This window comes from Lissotriton vulgaris, chromosome 1_1, assembly GCF_964263255.1.
Source record: "Lissotriton vulgaris chromosome 1_1, aLisVul1.2, whole genome shotgun sequence".
NCBI lineage: Eukaryota > Metazoa > Chordata > Amphibia > Caudata > Salamandridae > Lissotriton > Lissotriton vulgaris.
The window spans coordinates 877,578,010-877,603,552 of NC_141685.1; the positions used below are offsets into that span (position 1 = coordinate 877,578,010).

General features: G+C 47.3%; 1 protein-coding gene across 1 annotated transcript in view; it reads left to right on the plus strand.

Annotated features, from left to right (window-relative positions):
* Nucleotides 1–25,543, plus strand: part of SLC25A17 (solute carrier family 25 member 17) — a 337,066-nt gene that overhangs the window by 120,130 nt on the left and 191,393 nt on the right. The window contains exon 3 of the mRNA XM_086958413.1: nt 1,937–1,997. Coding sequence (XP_086814539.1) covers nt 1,937–1,997 — 61 coding nt within the window. The remainder of the gene's footprint in view (nt 1–1,936; nt 1,998–25,543) is intronic.

The following is a 25,543-nucleotide window of genomic DNA, read 5'->3' on the forward strand; positions in this document are numbered from 1 at the left end:
TGCATCTCAATGGAGAAAGCTAACTTGAAGAGGAAACCCCATCTTGTGGTGTAGTTATAGTGTCTTCGAAGGGGTACATGATTCACACAGGTCATGCACTCTTGAGCTTGTGGCATATGAACCGAAACACTACATCTGTACATATGTGGGCATCTCCCAGAGGTACAAGGAAAAGGACTGTGCTCTAGTAGGTAGTATCCATTATAGGTATGGGTATACCGTGTGTATAACCAATGTCCAGCAGAAGTTCTTGCTGTGCCACAACATTTTGAATTCACTGGGAATAGCAGCTACAATGAATCAGAAAATAAAGTGTTTCAATGGTACGGCTGTCTACATAGTATTAGAGCTTTCTTCCTTACAAACGACCTTAGCACAGTGCCAATTGCATGACAGTGATACTCCTGTGACCCCCATATGGATTTCTGTGATATTCTCAGTATTGAGTGAGAATATTGCGCTAGTGGCTTGTTCAATTTGTTTCATTGTGTTATAGCTTTAGAGTTTAGCCAGTGTTTTCTGTTAGTTCAAGTGATGGTGGGTGCATAGGTTTTAAGTGCTCTGGAAAACAGGACATTGCAATATGTATTGCTACTGGCCATGTAATGATTGCTTGTGAATGTAGTTTGTGGATGTGCGAAATATAGTTTCAGTGGTGGGTTTTGAAAGTTCCTGTTTTGAAAGTGTTGAGGCTTTCAGGAGTGCTTAGTGCTGTCGGAGAACAGTTTCTGGTTCAATGTGCAGTGATGTTTACACAACAGTGTGGTGCATTTTGTGTAATGGAGTAGTGGCGTGCACTAGAGTTTAGCCAGTTCATGTATTATACTATTAAATTACCTTAGAAATACGTGATAACTTACAATATAGTGCGTGACAGAGCTGCTATTTAGCTAATAGTTCATTACTGCAGATTCTTTAACTTACTCAGTTTTTACCTAGATAATCTGTAATTGGCTCTCTGTGCTATCTACTAACCACATAAAAAGTGCTCTAATCATCTGGCTTAATATATGGAGGAGTAATGTATGAAACAAAAAGCCTGTGAGGTAACTGCACAGCACGGGAGAGGGGGGAAGAGGGAGGGGGAGGGGGAGGAGGTTGGGCGTGGGGGGGAATGTAATCGATTAAAACAAATTATAGGGTTTTTCAGTTACTGCAGTCCCAGTGCAGGCAATTCTGAGTTTTTTTCTAGAATTAATGAAGGGATATGTGCACAAATCTTCACTAAATAATAAAACGAGCCTATCCAGTGAAACAAGCATGTTGCTATCACGGCAACTTTCCCTCTGTATGGGAGATATTCTTTAGCTCTTTCTCTTGAAGCAAAAAGGCCCCCCCCCCCTCTCCCACAACATCACCACTCCTGTGCCACAAGTCAGCAGAGAAATGCAATTTGTCTTATATCTGCCCGAAGGAGTCTCTCCTTGGTGGCCCAAAATATTGGTATGGTTGAAAGAGTACCAGAATCCGAAATATGTAATTAATGGCTATTTTGTCCAGTGGTGTGCGCCCATGAGATTCGACCAGTATTTAATACAATGCAGAGCCTATTCTAGTCTTGCTTTCTTCATCTTGGATCTAGGCAGTGGTTGCATGATTGACCTAAAGTGGTGGCTTGTAGACAGGAGCTTGCATCTCAACTTGGAGAGAGTCTGTTGTAAAATCCTCATTCTCCTCTGATGATGTGCGTCTCATATGCCACATTTAGCTTCTGCTCTTACAAACCTGCTTACATTCAGGAGCATTAGAACTTTTAGAAGTATGCTCACGTAGGCCCAGCTGAGCCTTTGAGGCCCTTGGATTTATTCATTCCACTCAAGAAGACAACATATGCATTTTACTCTGTGGATCAAGCTGCATATCTCTGTGTGTGATAATGCAGACATGCACTGTGGATGTACTAACAAGGACTTCTTTCTCTTCTTTCAACTCGTAGGGCAGTGTGACGGCCATGACTGTGTTTTTCCCGCTAGATACCGCCAGACTGCGGCTCCAAGGTATCTTCTGCTTTAATGTGATAATGGTTACTACTTTAGACATTAAAGGGGCAATTAGAAACAGATATTTATCAACATTATAATGTTTTGTACCTGTTATATTAAAGTATTTGATTTGTAATGTGTCAACAGGTTGCCAAAGCCTTTTCACACTGTAGTGAATAGGGAGTGAAAAGGAGGGAGCATTGTTTTGTGCAAGGGCAGGAGAAGGCCCTTCCCCAAAGGCTGGTACTTAGGATTCAACGGCTTCCATAAAAGTTGCTTATTTATTGCTCTCCCGAAGCAAATTTTGAATACAAGACTCAAGAACGTTCCAGAGTTAAATTCCGTGACCTCATGTTATTTTTTGCTTATATTTCTTTTTTTTAAATAAAATTGTACGTTAATCGGATTGATGGTGTTAGAAGTCAGCGTGCAACCAGGAATTACTTTCTGAAAGTAGCCGCAGCTTGCCCCACAGTGCAATTTGTATCTTGTTCAAGCTCATTTTAAGTGAACAAGGAGCCAGTGTAATTGTCTTAGTGCAGTAGTAAAGTGCTCTGTATTTTTTAATTCACACACATTCATGCTGGTTAGTTTTTAATCTGTTGGAGTGTTTGGATCTCTGTTCTTGTGGCACCCCAGTGTATTGTACTTCATAATCTACATGTGGTAGGATTACGGATCTTGTCAGTTCTGACTTGTGGTTCTGTAGAAGCAATGGAAAGGTCTTTCAAATTCTCTTCAAGAAAAGATTGATATTCTACTCGGTAGTTGATATTTGGCGATCAAACAAGGTATTTTAATAAAACCGCATTCTGGGTTCTTAATTTCATTTACTGGTTTTTGAACAGTACCCAATTCGGCAGAGCAGTTACAGGTAAAATCCGGAGGCTCCCTTGATCCTGGTTTCAGTTTTGGATCTGTTGAGATGTAAAAAGTTGCCCTCCATCCAGTGTTAAATTTCAGGGATCTTGTTCAGAATTCAGGTATTTTCTCAATGTTGATATGCATGTCATCTGCACTCATCTGGAACGTTAGGCTGTGTTGGGAGATTACTCTGCTAGAAGATGAAAAAGCAGTAGGGACAAAGAAGATTCTTGAGGGGTGACACATGTTATTGCTTCAGTGGCGGAAGGTGAATTATCTTTTTTAATGTGGTGACTGCATTCCTTTCGGAAGGGTGTAACCCAAAGTAAGGCAGACTCAGTGATGCAGGAGCAATACTTTGAATCTTCATTTATTGTATCATACACCGCAAACAGATGTAGGAAGATGAGCATTTGAGACTGGCCAATATTCAGTGAGGCTTGTCGATCTTCCTCTATATCATTGCTTCTGCATGGAGTGAAGATTGTGGAGTAGGTTGTGGGATTCCTCATATTCGCACAGTTGTATGATTTCAGTTTTCGCTAAATATTGATTGAGTGGTGTTAAAGAAATTGAGGGGTTAAAATCCAGAGCATTCATCACAAACCCATGGAAAACTCTAGACTCCCAAAAAGTCTGCTTCACTAAGGCTGGTTATTAGGTCTCGCCTAGAGTTGCAGCACATGTGTTGCTCACTTGGCGAGACTTGTTGTGAGAGATGACATTTCAGACGGAGGCTTGAAGCCCCGGCCCTCATTTTCATTGGATGGGGTAATCATTTATGGTAAACGTTGGCCTCCCATTGAAAATGAGGCTTCTTTGTTACCACCCTTTCGCCTTTTGGGACAGCCGATCTGGACTAGATCGTTTGCTTCGCGGCTGTCGTGAAGCAATTTCTTATCTAAAGTAGGCTTGTTATGTACACAAGCCGTGAAGCTAAGGATCCAGTCTGGGTGGGCCTTCCAGGGGTGTAGGCTTCCCGTGTTCTCCAGTCTCACCTCTCACTCTCTTGCCCCCTTCCACCCAGCAGGCCCAGTTTTATTCTTAGTAAACTCCCTTTGCTTTTCCCCGCTCCCTTCGGTCGGCTGTTTTCATTTCTGTTCATAAAAACCTTCTCTTCGGTGTTCCGATCATAAAAATCTTCTCTTCTGTGTTCCGATCGTCATCCCTTTAAAATGTGTTTCTGTTTCCCTAAATGTCCCCGTAAATTAGAAGTTAACCTTTTTAATTCCGAGGGCACCTCGTGGGGTTAATTCCTAGTTGATGCGCTTTCTGCCCTTACATCAACACCTTACGCTCTATCCTTGGTACTCCTACGTGTGTGAGTCTGTGGAGTAGCTGCAAGCGCAGGCAATACTCAGCTTTCTCTATAACGTCTGAAGTAAACGCAGAAATATAGCCAACTGGTAAAACCTCTACAGCAGCAGGCACCCAGAGGCCACCGGTCAGTGCTGTACTATACTGTGTTCCTCGGTCGTTCGTTTACCGGTGTGATTGTGGTGCGAGCGGACCCATTTCTACAGGTTTAGAGGGTCACACACAGTGCCTCCGATACTGCTCGGAGGCTGTTGGTGCAATAGATGGTGGCAACTTGCAAGGTATGCAGAGCACCAAAGCGTTAAACAGCGGAAGGTCCCCTCGCTGGAGACTCGCGGACTACCTCTCTTAACCGGGTCCTTGAAGACCCTCCCTTGGGACTCAGATGCCCCTCCTCATGCTCTCCTGACCTCCTCCCACATGAAGCCGAGCCCCTCCCCATAATGTGGTTTCTGTTACTGATGCTAGGTACGGTGATTACCAGTGGTTACTGGTTGTACATTTATGATGTTTCATTTTTACTAAGTTCGCTTTGTGATGGTTCTGACAGTGGTCCAGTTGGCCCTGTCATGTGTAATCAATTCCCTTGTAAATACGATCTAGTGCCAGGTGGCACCATGTATATTATGTGATTTCCTAGGTAAAGGGCCAATCAAATACTAGCGGAATCATAGAGACTCCCAAGCAGTAAAGCTTTCTCAACTACTGGAATCTGTGCCCCCATCTTCTCCTGCTCTGAAGCAACAACCTGTTCCTAATCGCCTCACTCCCTGGACTGCACATTAGTTCAGATATCTTCACCCGACGTCTGTAATAAATTCCCTCTCTTTGTCTTTATACTTCTCCTCACCACCGCTTTCCTAGTGACACCCTTCTCATATCCCCACCACCCTCCTCATTTTCCCAACATGGCCACCACTTGAGTTAAGTCTGGAATTAATTGCTACAAAATCATTTATCATCCTTACCTGACTAAAGCTTCAGCAAAATGATTCAAGCATAACACCATGGAATGTTTCCCTGATTCCCTTTTTGTTGATCAATTTTACAATGGTCGTTATGGGAGGCTTAAAAACGATAAAAAAAATTTCACTCACGAACTCCCCTCTTGGTCCACCAGCTTATATAATTCCCTTAACGTCACCTCCTCTATCCCTCATGGGAAACAACAAAAAATTTCCCCCTCTGCGTGTTTCAACGGCTTCCTCACTATCTCACTCTATAACAACGGTACTGTCATGATCCAAGCCAAAGACACCTATCTCTCGCTCTTGGACCACATCTTCCCTTCCCTACTCCCCTCACCTACGACCAGATTGTCCCTTGACTCCTCATCTAGCTCCACCCATTACTGCCTTTCTCCTCCCCTGACGCCCCTACACTGCAATAGGATGCACCCTCGGGAGGCACAGGCCGACCCTCTTCCCTCCCCTCCCCTGTGCCCTCCTCTCTGTCTTCCCCCCCTCACAGTATGCCCCCCCTTCATCACTTAAGCCTTACCTCTAGCTAGTAAGCTCCTCGTCCAATCTGCATTATCGAATCTCATCTCCTCCCCCCATCTCTACCTGCCACCACCCTTTTTAGTCCATCTCTCCTCCAACCTTCTCCCCTTGTTAACTTTCCTTATGTTCCCCTTATTCCCTCCTCTTTTACTCTTCTCTGCTCCCTCCTCCCCTCACTATGTACCCCGATTTCTCCACAAACCCATTGCATCTCTCTCCTTCCCCCAATATTGTGCTACCCCCTTTCCCCCCTTGGTAACCCTTTCCCTTTCCCTCCCTCGGGCCTAGCAGAACCACTTCATTTCTTCAACTTCCCTATCTCCCAACCCCCCTCACTCTGCTAGATGCCCGTTCCCTCACAACCACCTCACCTAGCTAACAGGACCTCTCCAACCCTCTCCCCTCTTTTCTCCCAAAACCTCCTTCATTCCTATGACTCCACACATTCCTCCCCTCTTCTTCCGCCCTACCGCCTTGCTCCTCACCTACCTCCCCTTAATTATGTCCTTACTTCCTATCCTTCTTGCAACGCCAACAAAGACAACTCTCCTTTCATCTATGATGCCCCAAAGCCTGCTCTCAACCTCCACCTTTCCCCACCCCTGAACCCTATACCCCAACTCCCCACCTGTCCCCTGACCTCTCCCTGCCTTCCACCGCCAAGTGCGCCCCCTCCTGTTTCCATCGAGCCACCCAACATGCAGTGTTCTGCCCTACTCTCTCTGGAAAATAAGCTAGGCTCTCTTATCACCTCCATCTCCCAACTTGAAGCTACCATTTTCATCATCATCATGAAATCTTTATTTCTGCATTTTTTTTTGCCATAAAAGCATACAGATATCACATATATTTAACACAACACATGCAAAATAATGCAGTTCATACAATCTTAAAAAATAAATAAATCACCCCTGGCATTCATTAGCAATTAAAAATCGTCGCTTGGACCACATAGCTGACAGATACTTCGAGAGAGCAAATACAATGTGTTCAGCCGTATCTGTCTTTAGGATTCTGAAAGCGTGTAAACATTGCACGAAACCCATGTTTTTACATAACGGTACTAGCCAATGCTTCCTGGATTTACTGTAAGCTCGGCAATAAAAAAGTATGTGGAGTTCATCCTCTAAGCTACAGCCACATCCAGGACAAGATTTATTCATAGAGGCGGACCATTTAGTTGTAAAAGCCCTTAAGGGTAGTGTACTGTATCTCCATTGTATATAAAGTTTCCTTGATCGAAAGGGATAGATAACGTCCATGAAATCCTCAAAGCAGTAAGATATTTGAAATGCTAGGAACAAATTAGTCAGGGTACCAGCAAGAGTCATACAATATAGTATTGTGTTTGTTATCCATAAAAGTCCTAGTGAGGGACTTGCTTGAGACCTCACGGCAAGCCCTTTCAGGATCATGCCACAGGGCAGGCAGACCCAATTTACCGAATTCCTGTTTGACGAAGACAAGTCAGGGAATTTTTGCTGCACTATTACAATTTAATATTTCCTTCAGTTCTAGCCTGTAGTTTAACAGATCTGGCGTTATCCAGAGCCTGCGCCTGAAACCTAAGGGGTTTTAGTGTTAGCTCGTCCTGAATAAAACTCAATCCCAGGTCTAGCCTTAGCGGAAGAAGCGGTGTACTTTGGGGAAGCGCCAATAGCTGCCGATACATTTATTTTCCGTGTTGGGAATTTCGGGCCTGCAGGAGTGCCCCCATAGCTCCCCACCGTAGAAAGCCGCTGCCCTCGCCTGGGTTTTGTAAATCTCCAGCGCAGGCCTCACCGGTTTAAATGACGATGTATTGGACAGCTTGAGTATTCCCGCCGCCAATTGGGACAATTTCAGTTGAGATTTAACCTGTTGGGGGCCCCAAGACAAGGTTTCATTTATCGTGACCCCTAAATACTGGAAGGTCTGTACCCTCTCCAGTCTTACAGATCCCAAAATAGGCGTTGGGCGGGTGGATTGAAAATCCTAAATTTAGTTTTGACCGCATTAATCTCCAATCCGCGGAATTGACAAAAATCCACAAAACCGTCCAGTACACGTTGGATCCCCATGGGAGACTTGGAAAGCAGTAGGGTGTCGTCAGCGAACACCCTCCTGGCAGCCAACCTAGGTGCATCATTATTGGGGACCGCATCCAAAGGCGATATAACACCATTTACATAGAGGCAAAACACGGTCGGTGCTAATACACACCCCTGCCTCACCCCCCTGCCAACTGGGAATCTGGATGACAGCGCCCCATTCCTTCCACATCTGACCTGTGCAAAATTCCCTGCGTGCAGCCTCATCAGAACCCTCAGTGTTTCATGCAGAACGACCAACTCCAGAAGCAACCCCCAAAGTTTTACCCTAGGCACTAGGTCGAAAGCGGACCGGAGGGCCACAAACACCATGTAGAGGCTGCCACCCTCTATTTTTGCCGTTTTCCAATAAAGTAAAAGAAGGCGAAAGATCTGATCCATGGTGGATGTGTTCCTCCTGAACCCAGCTTGATACGGGCTGAGGACATAGGGTTCCTCCTTCCAATCCAGCAGGCGATCCAAAATGAGCAGTGAGAACATTTTTGGGGGGACATCAATGAGGCTAATGGGCCTTTAGTTGGCTGGGAGCAGAGGAGAACCCTTAAATATTGGGACTATCTCTGCTCCCAGCCAGGTACTGGGTACCTCCATGCCTTTTTAGAACTGCATTAAAAAGGATATGCAGATAGGGTCCCCAGATCCTGGGTTGGTGCATAAAAAGTTCACCAGGGAGCTTGTCGAGGCCAGGAGCTTTTCCCGAGGCAAGTTTCCCTATGGCGTGACAAACCTCCTCTAGAGTGAATTCCAACTTATCTGGCTGGACAGTCAAATTTACGGGTGCCAACATGTTTCCGGACCCAATTCAGCTGAGTATAGGGCTTTAAAGTGATCTTCCCAAACCCCGGCCTCAATGTTAGGTTCTATAGCAGATTTTGGTTCTCCAGACTCTGTGCTGACTATTGCCCAAAATCTGCGTGCATCTCTGAAGTCTAAGGCAGAGGTTAGGTTTGTCCACCTTTCCATATCCCACTCTTTCTTCGAGTGGTTAATTATCTCCTTATACTGGAGTCTCAGAGTGCGGATTTTATGTTTGTCACTCCCATTTTCAGAGCTTTAAGCAACTCTGTTTTTGCCTTCCTGCAGGAGGTATTGTACCAAGAGGATACAAGCACCCTTTTCCTCCTGCTAGGGGCCTGGCGATTAAAAACTTCAGCTAAGCAGACTACCAGTTCCTGTGCATGGACTGCAATTTGTCATTACAATCTGGGGATAGGGGTTGGGTAATGAGAGCATCAAGCTTTATGAGCAGAGGTAAGATTGTATTATATAATTTGGATAATCCATCTGGGGATGCCACAATTTTCCCCCACTTGACCCTGCGTCTGTTATTAGTTAATATCTTCCCATCTCGTAGATCTGCCACGTCTTCAGTTTCAATATCCTTATGCCCAGGAAAAACCATCTTCAGACATAATGCATTATGATCGCTGTCGGCCCTAGTGATTACCTCAAAATCGATAACCTTGTACCACAGCCGTTTCTCCACCATAATGTAGTTGAGGCGTGATTCTTGGCCCTTCTTGTTAAAGGTACACCTTGACGGAATGTCAGAAGGAGTCTGACCATTACAGGCCCTGATCACATTATTTAGAGTTAGGGCCATAATCGGATCGCCAGAGGGGACCATGACTTAGAACAGGGCTACTGCATGGCGGGATTGCCCAATGTTCATCCTCACCGGTGAGGGCTCCCTCGTTCAACCCCGCAGGGGCTCAAAATGACAGTTTAGGTCACAAGCCACCACAAAGCAAAGGTCACTACTAAGAGTATTCAAGAAGTGCGATAACTCCTCAATAGTAGTAGACTCGTTAGCCAGACTTACCGGGCGTGAATAAACTTTCACGATAGCGAGTTTAAAAGAGTTAGGCCACTTCAAGAGCACACACTGAATATCATCAGAATAGGTGGAGATAGACTCACCCGTACAACCCAGGTGTAAGCCAACCCAGATGGTAAGGCCCCCTGATGGGCGTCCCTTGCCTCCCCAGCGAGCGGGAACATGGAAAGCAGCAAATCCCACTCTATGTTGTTCCTCCTGGCCCAAGTCACGTGGAAGAGACAGATGCTGTTTCTATCCACAAAGGTACCCCACTCTGGACAGTTTAAATTGTGTAATAAGCCTGCCACATTCCATGACAATATTAGCATACACCTCGAATTACTAGGATTGGAGCAAGTGATATCACTCCCCAGTTGAACACCTTCACTTGATGATTCTTGGGGCGACTCCAGTGCGTGGGCCAACTCTACATTCGCCAGGCCATCCTTGCCCATTCTCAGGCTATTCCCCTGGATACAGACCTGGGATTCTTGTTGATCACCCGGCAATTGACTTCTAGTTGACTCCACATCACCCCCAATATTGCCATTGCTCCTGCTGGGGCTAGTACCTAATGCTTCCACCCCGCTACAGTTTAGTCAATCGACCTGACCTGTTCCAGGCCACTGTACCTGTTATGGCATACAACTTGGCTCTGTGCAGATGGTAAACGGCCATGCCTACCCTTCTCAACCCTTCCCACACCACGATGTGTTGCCAGGGAACATCCGCCTTCTGTGTCTAATGAATCCTTGGAGGGATAAAAATATGAGAGTGGGCGGGATTCAATGGTTGCCCCAGGACTACGGTGCCAAAAGTTGCAAATATATTCTACAGTACGTGGGTCCCTAAAATTCACCAAGACACCGTCACCAGTTACAGTTTTAGGGCTATGACTCACCCAAGACTCCCTACGTACCATCAATATTTCGCTGGTGATATGAAGGGGGAGTGGTCTGTTCTTGTTGAGCCAATAGGTGACTTTGTTTTTCAGGGTGGTGTATGATTCCAACTTAGGAGTAGTAATTTCAGGAACCCCTGTCAAAACAACCAAATACGGGCTCGTTTCCGGGGGCAAATCAATTCTAAACTCCTCCTTGCAGCCCACAGCAGAAGGAACCCGCCCACCCTGTTTTAGATTTGGTGAAACTCCCACTCCAACATTATTGGTTAGTGTATTCAAAACTGCAGTAGCTCTCACAGATGGTACAATAGAATGATCTACTAATGATTGTACAACATCAGTGGGAGATTTGAGCATTAAGGTCCCACCTGGTGCAGTGCTCAAATGAGAATTGCCCTGGACTAGCACATTTGATATAATATTGTCTAAAGATCCCAATGTGGCTTGCTCAAACTTGGCAAGCTGTTGCTCAATGCGGGTGAGTCTCTCTTCAAGCGGTCGGAGTGAGGATCTCAATAGGACACTCAGTTTCACATATAGGGGATCCTCTGCTACCACTGATCCATCGATGGATGTATCCACACCTAGTGAATTTTCTTCAGAGTTTATTACAGCTAACAATGGTAAATCATCAACTATATCAGTAGGCCTCGATTCCTCGGCCCCCCTGTGTCCAGCTGTTGTAATATTGTTGCCAGAGCCTTTAGCGAGTTTGGCCTTCCTTCCACCAACAGTATTGGCAGTGTCCCGCTTCCTCTTAGGTTTTGCACCCTCGCGTCTTTCCTGCAACTGACGGGTATTGGGTCTTTCAGGGGACTTAACCGGAGTAGAGATAGAGGTAGTCTCAGTAAGATCCGGTGGTTGAAATTGCACAACAGGGGAAGTGACGACCTGGTCCTGGAGATTGGGTGGGTTATGTACAATCGCTGAGACAATGTTCGTGTTCGGTCCCCTAACAAACTCAGTGGTACGAGCGTTAGCAAAGTGGCCCATAGAGGATCTTTTGGCCATGGCTAAGTCTTGGGAAACCCGGCGTTCCATGAGTATAATGCCCTGGTCAATAACAGAGTTAGCTCTTATTATAAAATTATCCAATGTTCCCATTAGCTGACCACTTGGAGCCTTACTCCTACTCTCATGTGCAGCCATAATGCTGGTACTGTCTACGCCACGGAAAGTACTTAGTGTGTCCAGGACGTAGGCCTGTTCTGTGGCGGACGAAAGAGGGGTGGCCCGGTCCGGTCTCCTCCGGGCTACAACGGGCTTAAACGGGCCCGCCCATGGCCCGGGCTTTTCCCGGCGCGTGACCGCGCGCGTTCCGCGACGTTGACGGCGTGGCCCAAGATATGGAACATGTGGGAGGGGCGGGAAGAGGCACCAGCGTCTGGGAGGAAGGGCTGCTGGTCCTCGCAGTCCTGCAAACAATCGCTCTGCCCCAGGAAACAAACACCACCTCCTCGAGCGGACCCCGCGAAGCGGGGGCCGCGAAGCGCTGCCTTTGAAGTCCGGCGTGGGAGGGGCGGGAAGAGGCACCAGCGTCAGGGATGAAGGGCTGCTGGTCCTCGCAGTCCCGCAAACAATCGCTCTGCCCCAGGAAACAAACACCACCTCCTCGAGCGGCTCCCGCGAAGTGGGGGCCGCCAGGCGCTGCCTTTGAAGTTTGGCGTGGGAGGGGCGGGAAGAGGCACCAGCATCAGGGATGAAGGGCTGCTGGTCCTCGCAGTCCCGCAAACAATCGCTCTGCCCCAGGAAACAAACACCACCTCCTCGAGCGGCACCCGCTACCATTTTACTTTTAAGATCCTAGATTTCCACTCTTCTTTACACCTCAATTCCTTTGGAAAACACCCACCTTCCCACGAGATGCACTTCGCCCCCACACCCAATAATAGCCCAGCACAACCTGTCTGCAAACATCGCAAACTCACACAAGCCCTCGAACGCCACCCTTCTTTCACTTTCAGCTCCAAGTAACCCTACTATCTTCCGACCATCTCCTCTGTCAGAACCATTCATCCACCTAAACCCTCCTGAACACCCTCGTATAAGTATAATCTCCCCATCACCCCTCATAGCCCAAGTGCCCCTGTCTCCAAAACAGTCTCGATAGAGCTGCGTTGTCTGCTCCACAACTGCAGATCTGCAATAAAACACAAACTTGAAATCTCCGACACCATCATCCTTCACAATATTGACATGCTCTTCCTCACAAAGACCTGGTTCAACGGTACCTCTCACTCTGTTTGATTTCCTAATACCAACAGGCTATTCTATATTTAGAAATGACAGAATTGACAAAGTTGGGGGAGGTGTTGCAGTCATCTTTAGAAACTCCCCCCAACTTAAAGCTTCCCCTAACCGCTCCTTCCGCACTTTTAAATGTCTATCTCTTGAGCTTCAATTGCACCACCGCTCACCCCTCAGATTCCATGCCATTTACGGCCCGCCTTGTAGCGGCCTCTCGTTTATGGAGGAACTCACTGATTTCATTAGCGACCAATACTCTCAAAGTGACAATCAGATCTCAGTGGGTGACGTCAATCTCCACTGGGGATCATCTCAAGACTCTTCTGCGAATTTGCTGGCCACCTTCCTCTCTGCAAATGATCTTATCCAACAATACACAGAAACAACACACTCTAAGGGCTCAATCCTGGACCTTGTTATTTCTTAAGCAGGCATGCTAACTATCGCTACCCCTATTCTTGTAGACTGTTCTGACCACCTCCTCATCCCATTCTCTCTTCACCTATCACACTCTTTAACTCTCTGCCAACCTAAGAGGGCTACCTCCTGGTTCTGTGACACTAAAAATATTGACCTCAGTACCCTCTGTGAATCAGCTTTGCTATCACTTCCAAGGCTAGACCCGAACCTAGATGTTAACTAACTCGCATCCCAATGCCTCACAGTCCTTGCTGTCGATATCAATAACGTCGCTCCTCTCCAAAGCAAAAAGAAAAGGCCTACTCCCTCAGCACCTTGGTTAAACAAATCCCTCTATGAAGAAAGGAAGTACCTAAGATCCCTGGAGAAACAATGGAGACAAGCGCCCTCCACCGATAATTTGGCCACGCTTCGTTCAGCAAGATCCAAGTACCACAAGCACACCCTCCTTGGAAAAGCGTCGCACTTCAGAACACCCAAAAAACTATTCTATCTCATCAAGAATCTAAACTGTTCTCCCCCAACCTCAAGTTGGAGGATTCTACAAAGAAAGCAGCGGAATTCGCTATATTCTTTGACGAAATCACTTGTGGATCAGATCATTCAGCCTACCCCTCCAGAGGCGCGCACATTCTTAGCCATTTGGCAGAACTTTGACCCCATCTCTGAAGATGCCCTCCTCAAATGCATCCTCGAAACAAAGCCCTCCAACCATTCTCTTGACCCCATCCCTAGTGCCATTGCCATTGACCTCTATACCCATTTTATTTCCTATTGGACCACTCTGGTTAACCTCTCCTTCTGTCAAAGCTCCCTTCCTGTTTCCTTCAAAACTGGGCAGGTCATCCCTCTGATTAAAAATAACACTGCTGATGTGAACAACCTCAACAACTTCTGCCCCATCACTAACCTACCTTTTCTTGTGAAAATCACAGAAAAATGTGTAGCGAAACAACTCTCTAGTCATATCAAGGACAATGATCTTCTTGCCAATTTCCAGTCCGGCTTCCTTCAAAACTGCAGCACTGAAACAGCCCTGCTACAAGTGATTGATGACGCGCTGCGGATACTCGATTCGGGGGAGTCTTGTCTTCTTATTCTCCTTGACTTTTCTGCAGCCTTTGACACTGTCATTCACAACACTCTCCTTAACCCTCTTCAACAGAGAATGGGCATGAGGACACTGTGCTTAAATGCTTTGCTTCCTTCCTCTCTGATAGATCCCAAATGATCAAAATAGCGAACAGTCTTTTATTTCCTTTGGCGGTAGGTCAAGGTGTTCCTCAAGGCTCTATACTTGCACCCACACTGTTCAATCTCTATTTGGAACCATTGGGAAATCTCCTAAGTAAATCCGGGATCCACTATCATCTCTATGCGGACGACACTCAAATCTACCTTACGGTGGCCTCCACTCACAATCTCTTCATCCTAATCTCTACTCTCCCCTCCATTCAAAACTGGATGTTAACTCATCAACTGATTCTGAATTCCTCTAAAACTGAATTCCTTCTCCTCTCCTCCTCACTTTCTCCTCCCCCGGTTTAATCATGGATGGACCAGAAGAATCTACTGAACAATAAACCCATCATTGTCGACAGCGCAAAATCCCTTGGTGTCATACTCGACAAAAAACTCAATCTACTCTCCCACATCAATTCCATTGCAAAGTCTGCTCGATACCAACTGTGCCTTCTTTGGGGGATTTGTCGCTTCTTCCCGGAGCAAGACCTTAAACCTGGTCCAATCGCTGGTTCTCTCCAGACTGGACTACTGCAATTCTCTTCTTACTGGCCTCCCCAAAACCCACCTGTCCCCCCTCAAATCTGGCCTCCATTCAGCAGATCGTTTCATATATGGGGCCAAAAGAAGCGACCACATCACACCCATTTTATCCACCCTCCGTTGGCTTCCCATTGAGGCAAGATCTATCTACAAGACTGCAAGTATCACCCACAAAGCCTTGCACTCCTCCTCTCCTCGCTATCTGGCGAATAAACTGAAACTCTCTGGAGGCTCTAGACCATCACGTAATGCAGAAAATGTATTGCTTGAACCTCCCACTTTCAAGAAAGAAAGATCGATGGCCTGATCCTTTTCAGGCAATGCAGTGAGAATCTGGAACTCACTTCCGCCTCCCCTCCGGACCACCTCCTCTTCCCAGGCCTTCAACACTGACATCAAAGCTCTCCTCCTTCAAGGACACTTCCAAATTTAATTCACCCCCTCTCTATTATCTGAAGGAAGTCCCTTCATTAGAGGAAATTCTGTTCTAAATGACTATAAGAAGTGCCTTCCCAGTGTGTTCTTGTGGTCTGCCAGTTATTGCAGTATTATACTTCTACTTGTATTGTGTACTCTTTTGTAACTTGCACACACCACTTTTCCTCTTGTAATGTATCCATGGCTACCTCTTGTATTTTGTTTGCTTTTGATACATGCACAATTGCCACCATTGCCTCATGTAACATAACGTTTGTTCTTGTGTTTTGACTATCTGCCATTTAGTGTGGTATTATACCTCTTCTTGTACTTTTGTACGCCTTTTGTATCATACACACATTTCACTTTTTTCCTCTAGTAACGTATCATTTGCTACCTCTTGTACTTTGTTTGCTCTTGATACTTGCACAGTTGTCACTATTGCCTCATGTAACGTAACATTTGCTTTTGTAACATGCTCACTTGTAATTTTTTCCTCATGTATCTCTACTGTTCCTATTGTTAAGTGCTCTGACACCTTAGGGTAAAGTCTGCACTATATAAAAACGCATTAAATAAATAAAATAATCCCTCCCCATGGGTACAGAGCATGCTAAGTCTATTGTGGCAACAGGCTGGCAGTGGGAGTGGTGGGGCAGGGGAGCGAGGCGCACAGTGGATAGCTCATCACTTTATTAGGTTACCCTGCCTCCGGAGCAGCCCGTCCAGCACCTCTCGCCAGATCCCAGAGCGTAGGCTTCCCCAACACAGGTCAGCTCCCGTCCCCGGAGGAGCGTCAATCTCTGCTGTGCCTCTCCAAGGGCAGCCGGTGCGCTCTCGAGGGCACCCCGCAACTCACTCTGATCCCCTGCCCTCAGCCATGAGCCGCACTCTGTAACCGTGAGCAAACTACAGGAGAAGACACAGCCCTCGCCAGCAGACATTAGAGAACCCAGCCCTTCCAGCTCCCGTGCCCTGACAGACCACAGCAGAGGACCCAGTCCGCCAGCTCCTGTGCTTGCTGCCCGGATGATCACAGCAGAGGACCCAGCACCCCCAGCTCCTGTGCCCGCTGTTCAAACAGACCACAGTAGAGGACCCAGCTCCTGTGCCTGCTGCCCGGACAGACCACAGCAGTGAGCCCAGCCCTGCCTGCTCCTGTTCGTGCTGCCTCGCTTGGCTTTCCAGGTGCCACCCTCTGAGGGGTGATGGCCCCCGGGCACACTATCCCTCTGCTCTCTGTGCTCTTGCTCAGCCTTGCTGTTTGCTGTTAAAGCTTCCTTGGGTCACCTGGCAGGGAGAAAAGACCGAAATTGTCAAATTGTCCCGGGACACCACAGCAGGACAACAGGTCTATGGAGCACGCAGACCGACAATTTCGGTCTTTCCTCCCTGCCAGGTGACCCAAGGAAGCTTTAACAGCAAACAGCAAGTTAAAGTAGCGGGAATCCCCCTCTTACACGCAAGGCACCTTAGCGAGTGCGCCACTTTTAATAACACAAAAATTCACTTAAAATATTTATTTATTTATTATCACTTACACATACCTGTCCTGAGGAAAGCCAGTTTTAATCAAAAGGCCTGGCTGAAACATGTAGACCACACAGGACGAAGAAGGTCATAATTTACTCCAACACGTCAGTTTGCCTTTAGTTGCTAACAGGGGCCCAGTAATTAAAGTCTAGCCATATACCCTCTGGTACTGGGACCCACTGTATAGCTTTTAATTGTCACTCACTTTCACCTACACTGCACACTCAGCGAGTATACCAGCTTCTCAGTAATCTGGAGTCGCAGCACACCCGGGACATATTCGGTGTCACTGTGGTGGGCCCGATGATGAAGCATGCCACCAACTAGGTTGGTGGGTGAGGGCTTCATGACCAAACCAAATGGTTTGCCAATATATGTTAGAGCTGCACTGTCACGACCGAGTCCACAGGATCTCAGAGTGTATGTATCACATAGACAACGTATTTCTGAAAACAAGAGGAAAGAAAGGTGAACACTACATGCATAGAAGAGACTGGTACATCATAGGTACATCATAGGTTATTCGTAAATGGCTAACCAGTCCAAAACAATTAGTATAGGGTTTCCATCAAAAAGACTCAATGGCATAGGTACCCCAGAGCCCTCCCATGGTCTGAAGCATGCACTATGCCACCCACGGGAGACTATGCAAAATGGAACTACAAGCCTTTGTATGTTGGTGCTTGCACCACTTACTTAAGATATAGGTTACCTATATCTAAGGGTCTCTGATCTTAAAACCTATAAGTCATCCCTACAGCAGGCCTTTACAGTCCTGAAGGCAGGGTGCTTGGTTCCAAGTGAGAGGGTGCCACTGTATGAGCAGGACACCCATGCAGCTTACGGAGTCCATTCTCCCGGGTTGTCAGTGACGCAGCCATATACTATATAGAGGGGCGTTGCTTAATTAAGCGATGACCATCTCGAAACTGGCTGCAGCGAATCCTATCCTGTTTGGTATCAAACATGTTGGAATCATACCCCTACACCACAAACAGTGTGGGAGGTTTGATTCTAAGCACTGGAAGAGCCCTCCGCTAAGCTCGCAGTGTTTCTAGTGCCAACCTTCTAGACCGGGACAGCACAAAATGGTTGCCTCCGACCAGAGACCCATTTCTGTCCTCCTGCTACTGAGCAAAGCTTCAGCAGAGGAAGGTGGAACAATAGGCATCCTGTCACAGGGAGCTGTGACCACCTCCCAGACAGGATTTAGTGTATTGGGACCTGGTGGGTGCGCTTGCCAACGCCAGAAAGTCTGCATGAGGGGCACACTTGGTGTCCTTGTGCATAGTCCAGTTCAAACCAGTTCCGGGAGCCGGTGGCTCCCAATCTGGCGCGAAACTGGACAAAGGACATGGGAGTAACCTCCCCCCTGTCCAAATGCTCCCCTGGGAGGGTCCCTTGAATCTTCCCAACCCTTTCCCTATGGTACTTAAGGGCTTACCTGGGTGTAGGTCCCTCAATTCGTCGTGGGATGAAATTCAGATCAGACACCACTTATACTTCTACCGTCTGAGCACTCTGGACTTCGTTTGGGCCTGACTTCGTCTCCCTTTCAATCTGCTGCATTGTCCGTGCCTGTGCATCATACAGGAACCTTCCAAGGACTATGAAGCATCAAAGACACTTGAAGGAATCTCCCTTGGAGTGAAGGAGTCACTCCCCTGCTTTCGCAGACACCGAAGGTGCTGCAACACAGGTGGTGGTTTTCCACAGCTCCCAAGGCCTGCCCTGCCCTCTCACCAAGTTTGAGGCCAGTATCCTTTATAGGGGTTGCAATAACCGAACCCCTGTGCACCGCATCAACTTCCAATGGTAAAGGCTTGTTGACTTCTTTCCAAGGAGATCTTCAGGCTCCAAGAAGCCCCATCCTCGAGTATCTCCAGTGACCAGAATCTTCAGCCATCGTGGCCTGCATCTTTTGGTCACCTGTTTGAGGTCCTCTCGTGACTACAGTGCCTCCGGTCTGTGGGTCCATTTGAGGGGCATACTTGTTTCTTTTTGGCTTCCCTGATTGCTCTGGCCTGCCCTGACTCCACTGCTTACGCTGAGTCCCATGGACCTTGCTGGTCCCAACGTTGCTCCTTCTTTAATGCCTTCGTTGCTTGCCTTTGCCAAGGCTTGTTGGTGCTCCCGTCGGACACTGACCCCTCAGCACTCTACATCCTTCATGGGACAGCTCATGGACGACTTCTGGTCCTCCTCAGCATCACCTGGTCCTCATAGCTGCAGACTCATGGTCATCGTCATCCATCCTGCAACACCTGACATCGGAGGGCATTCTTCTTCCAAGTCTTCTCGTTATTCCTGAGTGACATAGATTCTGTCTCCTCTGCTTGCAGGTACCTCTCCTCAAGAATCCATCCTCTGATTCCACCGGACACTTCTTCCTTCTTCCACAGCGGCACTTTCCTGACGTCCTCCATTGGGTTCGGACGCGGTTTTTGACACCACGTCACGCGAATGCACCCGGCTTTCCTGGTGTAGGTAACGTTGGTACTAGGGTATCCAGGGATGGGGTGGCTCTTCACTGGGGGTTCTTCAGGGTCCACTGAGAAGGGTCCTTGATCTTTAAAAATCCAACTACGACTTGCACATAGACTTGTTCGGAGCACGCAGTCGTATTCCCACACTGCACATGCTCTCCATGGGGTCCCTATCTACTTACCTTGGGTGGTTCAGTAGATCCCCGGCATTTCTACGTCCTCTCACATTCTTAGTATATGGTTTGGTCCCCCCCGCCCCAGGGTCTACTGTGTATTTCATTCTATTTACTGTGTTTTTGTTTGCTAAAGTATTGTGTGTGTTGTGTTGATCTCCGTGTAGGAGATATTTGAACTTACTAGAGAAAATTAAATAATAAATACATATTTTTATAAATACTTGGTGTGGTTCTTTTCACTTAATCTATACGATAAGATTGCATTCTGGTAAAACAAGCTGCTTTATACTCCTTCTGGACTAAGCCTGAAGGCTGCTCTCCATAGCTACCACTTAGAGTACTTTCTACGGTTGTCTAAGATCTCTTAAATCACCATAAGGGTTGTCTTGACTGGTGCAGGGGGCCCACTTGCATAAGTGGACATCATATACCAGGCAAGCTTCTCACAGTAAGGATTGATGTCTCCCACCAACATTACAGGTGCCAAACCATGCTGCAACTGCCAAAAACAGATGTTGGTCATAGACCTACAAGAAGTGTGTCTCTGGCATCGGGCCACAACTTGAATTTGTGATAACTGTGCCATCATACTCCTGAAGGCAATTTGAGGCTGGTAGGTGAAGCTGTATGCTTCCGTACACAAGAAGTTGTCACAACCTTCGTGTAAGTTCCACTGCAAGCCACGTGTAGACGCTGTCCCCCTCCTGTGGTAGGTTCCTGCAAGTGTTCGACATCCTGCTCAAAGTCTTCCTGTAAGTAAAAAGTAAAAATCTAATTTCAAGCCCAAACATGAGAAAGCGAAGCAGGACTCGACCCCACTCCTCCACTCAGAACCTACAGAGAAGGTGCAACAGCATCATGATGTGAGTTATTAACCTTTTTATGTCTCCGTAGCAGATTCCACAGCTGCTCCCAGTGTGCTCAGAGTTTCCCGGACAATCGGTGATCCTGCAGCAGATTAAAGACATCAAGGAGGCCATGCTGAACATTTTTGGTGCACTTCCTTTTCCCTCTGTTGTGCCTTCGGGCCCCAAGGAACCGCAGTGCATCTCAATCACGTTACCACCTGCGGACCCATCCTCTATGCTGGTTTTATACCTGGGAGCCTACTTCGAGGCCTGTTCTGGCACTGGTACAGGCTTCCACTCCAGCTTGAACATCTGCTCTAGTCCTTTCCACATTGATACTGGTCCTGAAGAGGATTCAGTCCTGACACCACGGACACATACCAAACCAACTTAGATTTGAGCTTTGACCAATGTCAAGCTAAGAGATTAAAAAATTGCTGCCATTCCTCATGATCCCAGACTTGGATCCTGGGCTTCTAGTAGGATGTTCATGTTAGAAGAGGCTCCATTATCTTTTTGGCTCCGAATCAGAACAGAAGGCAGGTGATGATGGTGGTGACGAAGATGGCTTTATCCCCCCTTGCTACACAGATGATGCTTTTTACATGGATTTCCAAGAGCCACTGGGTTTGACATCTCTCCTAAGGCAGTCTTTGACTCACCCCTTGGACCACCAATGAAGCTAAGGGCCGCCTTTGCATTGGTGGTCCAGAGGGCAGCTGAGGTTCTGGATTTACAGCTGGCTTCAATCGAGACCAAAACCAACATCTGGTAGAGATTTTTCAGCCTGGGCTAGCTACTTCTGAGCCTCTTCTCGCTCTTGATGAGGATCTTGTTGATACCTTGATGGCCTCTTGCTAAAAGCCTTATTCCTGCCCACTGATTAACTAGGAAGGTGCCCAGACAAAGCAGACCGGCTCCTGGTGATCCTGATTTTCTTACCCAATACTCTACTCAAAAGAGCATTGATGTTCAGGCTTCAACCAGTGAAGTAAATCACAATTAATTTCCCACAACTACTCTGAATGGGGAATCCAAGAGGATTAAGGCCTTTGGGAAGTGCATGTTTTCCTTTTCCAATCTGGCATTGTGGTCAGTTACCACTGTGTGCTAACTGAGTTACTATACACACGCCCTGAGGGACATAGCCAGTTAGATCTTGCTGGCAGTGCCAGAAGACTCTGGCCTCTTTGGCTCCGTCAATTCATGATAGACCAGACCTGGCCAAATATGTTATTTGCCCCGTTCTAGATACTACTGATTGCCTTGGGTGGGCAGATGCACCAGTGTTGTACTTCTTCGGCACACGAGAATGCTCACCACAGAATTTTCCCACAATCTACATGCCTCCCTCATGGATAGTTCGGGCTGGACTGTTCCCATGAGGCACAGGGTCAAGGCTGATTTGCATATTACCATTATCTGACCTAGGGTGGTGTGGAGTGCAAAAAACGATGGATTTAGACCCAGATCTTTGTACTGGGGTGAATGTAAGACATTGTTCTGCATTCTGTCCATCAACTGTGTTTTTTGCAATTTTCACCCTGAGTTGGCTGGGTATGCTCAGACGTGAGTCCCAGGCTCTCCACATCACTGGAGTCAAGCTATCCAGGCCGAAGAAGGCTGATAACCAGAAACCGGTCCTTGGATGCTTGATTCCGGTCTAGGAAAGACATGGCTTGGTAGTTCGGGCTGGACTGTTCCCATAAGGCACAGGGTCAAGGCTGATTTGCATATAGCCATTGTCTTACATAGGGTGGTGTGGAGTGCAAAAAAACGATGGATTTAGGCCCAGATCTTTGTACTGGGGAGAATGTAAGACATTGTTGTGCATTCTGTCCATCAACTGTGTTTTTTGCATCCCTCATGGATATGACTTTGATGGGTCACTTCTTTTGGGTGAGAAGGAAGACTCTGTGTTGGAACACTTTAAGGAAAGTAGAACTGTGTCTCTTGACCCCTGCCAAGTAGTTTCCACACCAATCCAAAAAGTTCAGAGGCTATTCAAGAGGGCTGGCATGTAGACGGATACAGCATTCCCAACCAGTACAGCAGACACCCCAGTCTTTTTGAGGCTGTGCATGTGTGTATGGTACTCAGCGTGGGGGTCATCAGGGGTATCAGTCCTCCCATTCCTCTACTCCTGCTGCAGCAGTCACAAAACTACTTTAGTTTACCCTTAGTAGCCCATGTCCATCAGGTGGGGGAAGTATCTATCATTTCCTCCCAGGGTGGGGATCCATCACGTCTGACAGATGGCTCTTACACATTATTCTGACAGAGGACTCTCACAAATTGTTCTGACAGATGGCTCTTACAAATTGTTCGATTTGGCTATGGCCTGCCTCCTCTCTTTGCCCTGCCAAATATTTACCACAGCATCAGAGCGAATTACAGAAGAACACATATGCCTTCTGTTGCAAGAGGTGCAACTGTTACTCTTCAAAGGTGCAATTGAGAGGGTAGTGGACTCAGAAAGAGGAGAGCAGTGCTGCTCATTACTTCCTTGTGCTGAAGTAGAAGATGGTGCTCCATCCTATTTTGGACCTTTGGCCTCTAAATGCCTTCCTGTGGAATTACAAAATGCCTGTGGTGATCTTGTCAGCCCAGGACCCGGGTGACTGGATGGTGTCCTTGGACCTTCAGGATGAGTATTTTCATATACTTTTCCTGCATTCCCAGAGTACTAACCTTCGGCCTCAACTAGCGCTCTCAGGAGCAGTGGGTGCTGCCCACCTTTGGGGATCAGAAAAAAAAAATTCCTCTACCTCGAAGGCTGGCTGTGGATGCATGCTTGCCACAGGCAGTTGTAGACCACCTCCAAATCACGATGAACATCCTGACATCATTGGGGGATCACTATCAACGAGCTGAAGTCACACCTGACACATTAGCAGAAGTTTCCATTCATTGGAGTTATCCTGGACCCAGTGCAATTAAGGGCCTTCCCTGTGGCGTAACGGGCCTTGAATACTCTACAATGTTTCCAGCTACACACGGGCCAAGAAGCTGGTCTAGCAAGGAATGAGAGCCCATTTCATTGCGACTAAGGCCACTACTGCTACCACATTGCCCCACAGAGTGTCTATCCTTGACGCCTGCCAGACTGGCAAATGGGCAGCCAAGCATATGTTAATGAAGTGCTTTGAAAGCCATGTGTGATGGGAATATCATTTTGCCCACTCGGTCCTGCAGTATTTTTTGGTCTGAGTCCATGCCACAGATTTTTCACCCTGGGAGGTGCTTCGTTGGTACCTATTCTAATTCCAGATTTCTCACCTTAGAAATATCCATCAGAAGAGTAAGTTACTTACCTTTAGTAGCACTCTTTCTGGTATATATTCAATCTTACTGTAGACTCCACAGTGCTCGCCCACCTCCCTGTTCTGTGTAGTGGGCTTTTAAAATATAACACTTTTGAAACTTATAATTCAACACATTAGTATAAAAAAAGACCCTGGATAGCTTGGCGCAAGCTCAGAGTAAGAAAAGAAAATGGAGGGATTGCTACTCCAGATCTTTTGCAATATCAGAGGGCGTTCCACTTAAAAAAATGTAGGCAACTACTGGGTGATACCACCTTTTTTACACCGTTATTTCAGGCATTGACATTAGGTTTTCAGTCCCAAGCTAGGTTTTTCTTATTTAAATTTGGGGACCCGAAATTCTCCAAAAAAGTTAAATTAAAAGTCCCATTGGCAGCTTGTAGAGTTTGGTATCAAATAGGAGTACTACTACGCATCCCTTATTATCCCACATTTGCCCCAATATGGAATTCACCGGGAACTGCAATATGCCTACAAGACTCTCTTGCGGTCTCAATTCAAGAAAATGGAATCGAGAGATGGGGTGATCTGCTGGAGGGGACGGATCTAATTTCATGGCAAAAATTACAGGACATCACAAAGGGGGCTGTCTCCAAATTCAAATTTTATCAATTAGCAAGTTGGGCCAAATTACTCAGAAGAGGTGGGAACAGTAATGAACATTTTGAATGTAAGGCAGCTAACACTTCCCTGGGGCAGAAAGAAATTGCTGAATGGTATTGGACGCTAGTTCAACCTCATGACGATTCTCAGCTGTGGCCTGAATCAATTTGGTGGAAAGAGCTGCTGAGCTACTATCGGGATACTCTGTGACGAGTATCTCTGTTTGTTTTATGGCAAAGTGTTAAATCTGCACCACTAAGAAAAAATAATTTATTTACTGTTCATAAAACGTATTGACCCCGAGAAGATTATCCAAAATTGGTTCCAAAAGAGTGAAGTGCCAAAAGTGTGTGGAAGTAGATGCAGATGAAGCACATATGTTCTGGCGGTGTCCTTCAATCCAAACGTTTTGGGAAAAAGTAGGTGAGACGATCTCCAGTATTGTGGGGTTTGAAGTTAAGGTGAGTCTCCCACAGGTAATTTTTGGTGTAACCCAAGACGAGGATGTAACAACTAATGTATCTAAAAGTCACTAAACCCTCATTTTTAGGTTTCGCTGGGGGGCGGAGCCGTTAGGCTCCTCCTCCAGCGAAATCTGTAGTTTCTAGTATGGGTGACTTGAAGACGCCTCTCTGCTTCATTGGCTAGCTCCATAAATGGAGGCTAGCCATTGGAACAGAGAGGCGTCCGTCAAAGCCGGACCAGACACGGGGGCGTTCCCGAGATTCTTTGGCTTTTGCCGACGTCACGCGACGCCGGGAACGCCCCCGTGTCTGGTCCGGCCGGCCCGTGCTTGCTGCTGGCACAGATTCAGGGGTGAAACGAGGCCCGCGGTGTTTCCCTGCGCCCAGGATCCCCCCTGTTGATCTGCTGGTTAGAAACGGTCTAACCGCGACCTGGGGCCCCGAAAATCTATTGCCGCCAAATCACCGTCGCGGCCCGGGGCCAGAAACACCCTCTGCAAGCTGTGTTCGTGACCGGGAGCTGCGGTAGCTGAGATCGAAGCCGCCGCGCTCCCATTGGCCACAGGAGTCGAGCACCCTCACTGACGCCGCGACGGGATTGGCCCGTGCGCCGTCGCGTCACTACTGAAGCTGTGCAGGGATTGGCCGCTCAAGGTTCGTCATCGTGGGTTGCCCCGGGAGCCGCACTGCCGTTGGCTGACTCCCGGGTGGTTGTGAGGGCTCGCCTGCAAAGCAGCGACCTGATTGGGCCATCGGCGGA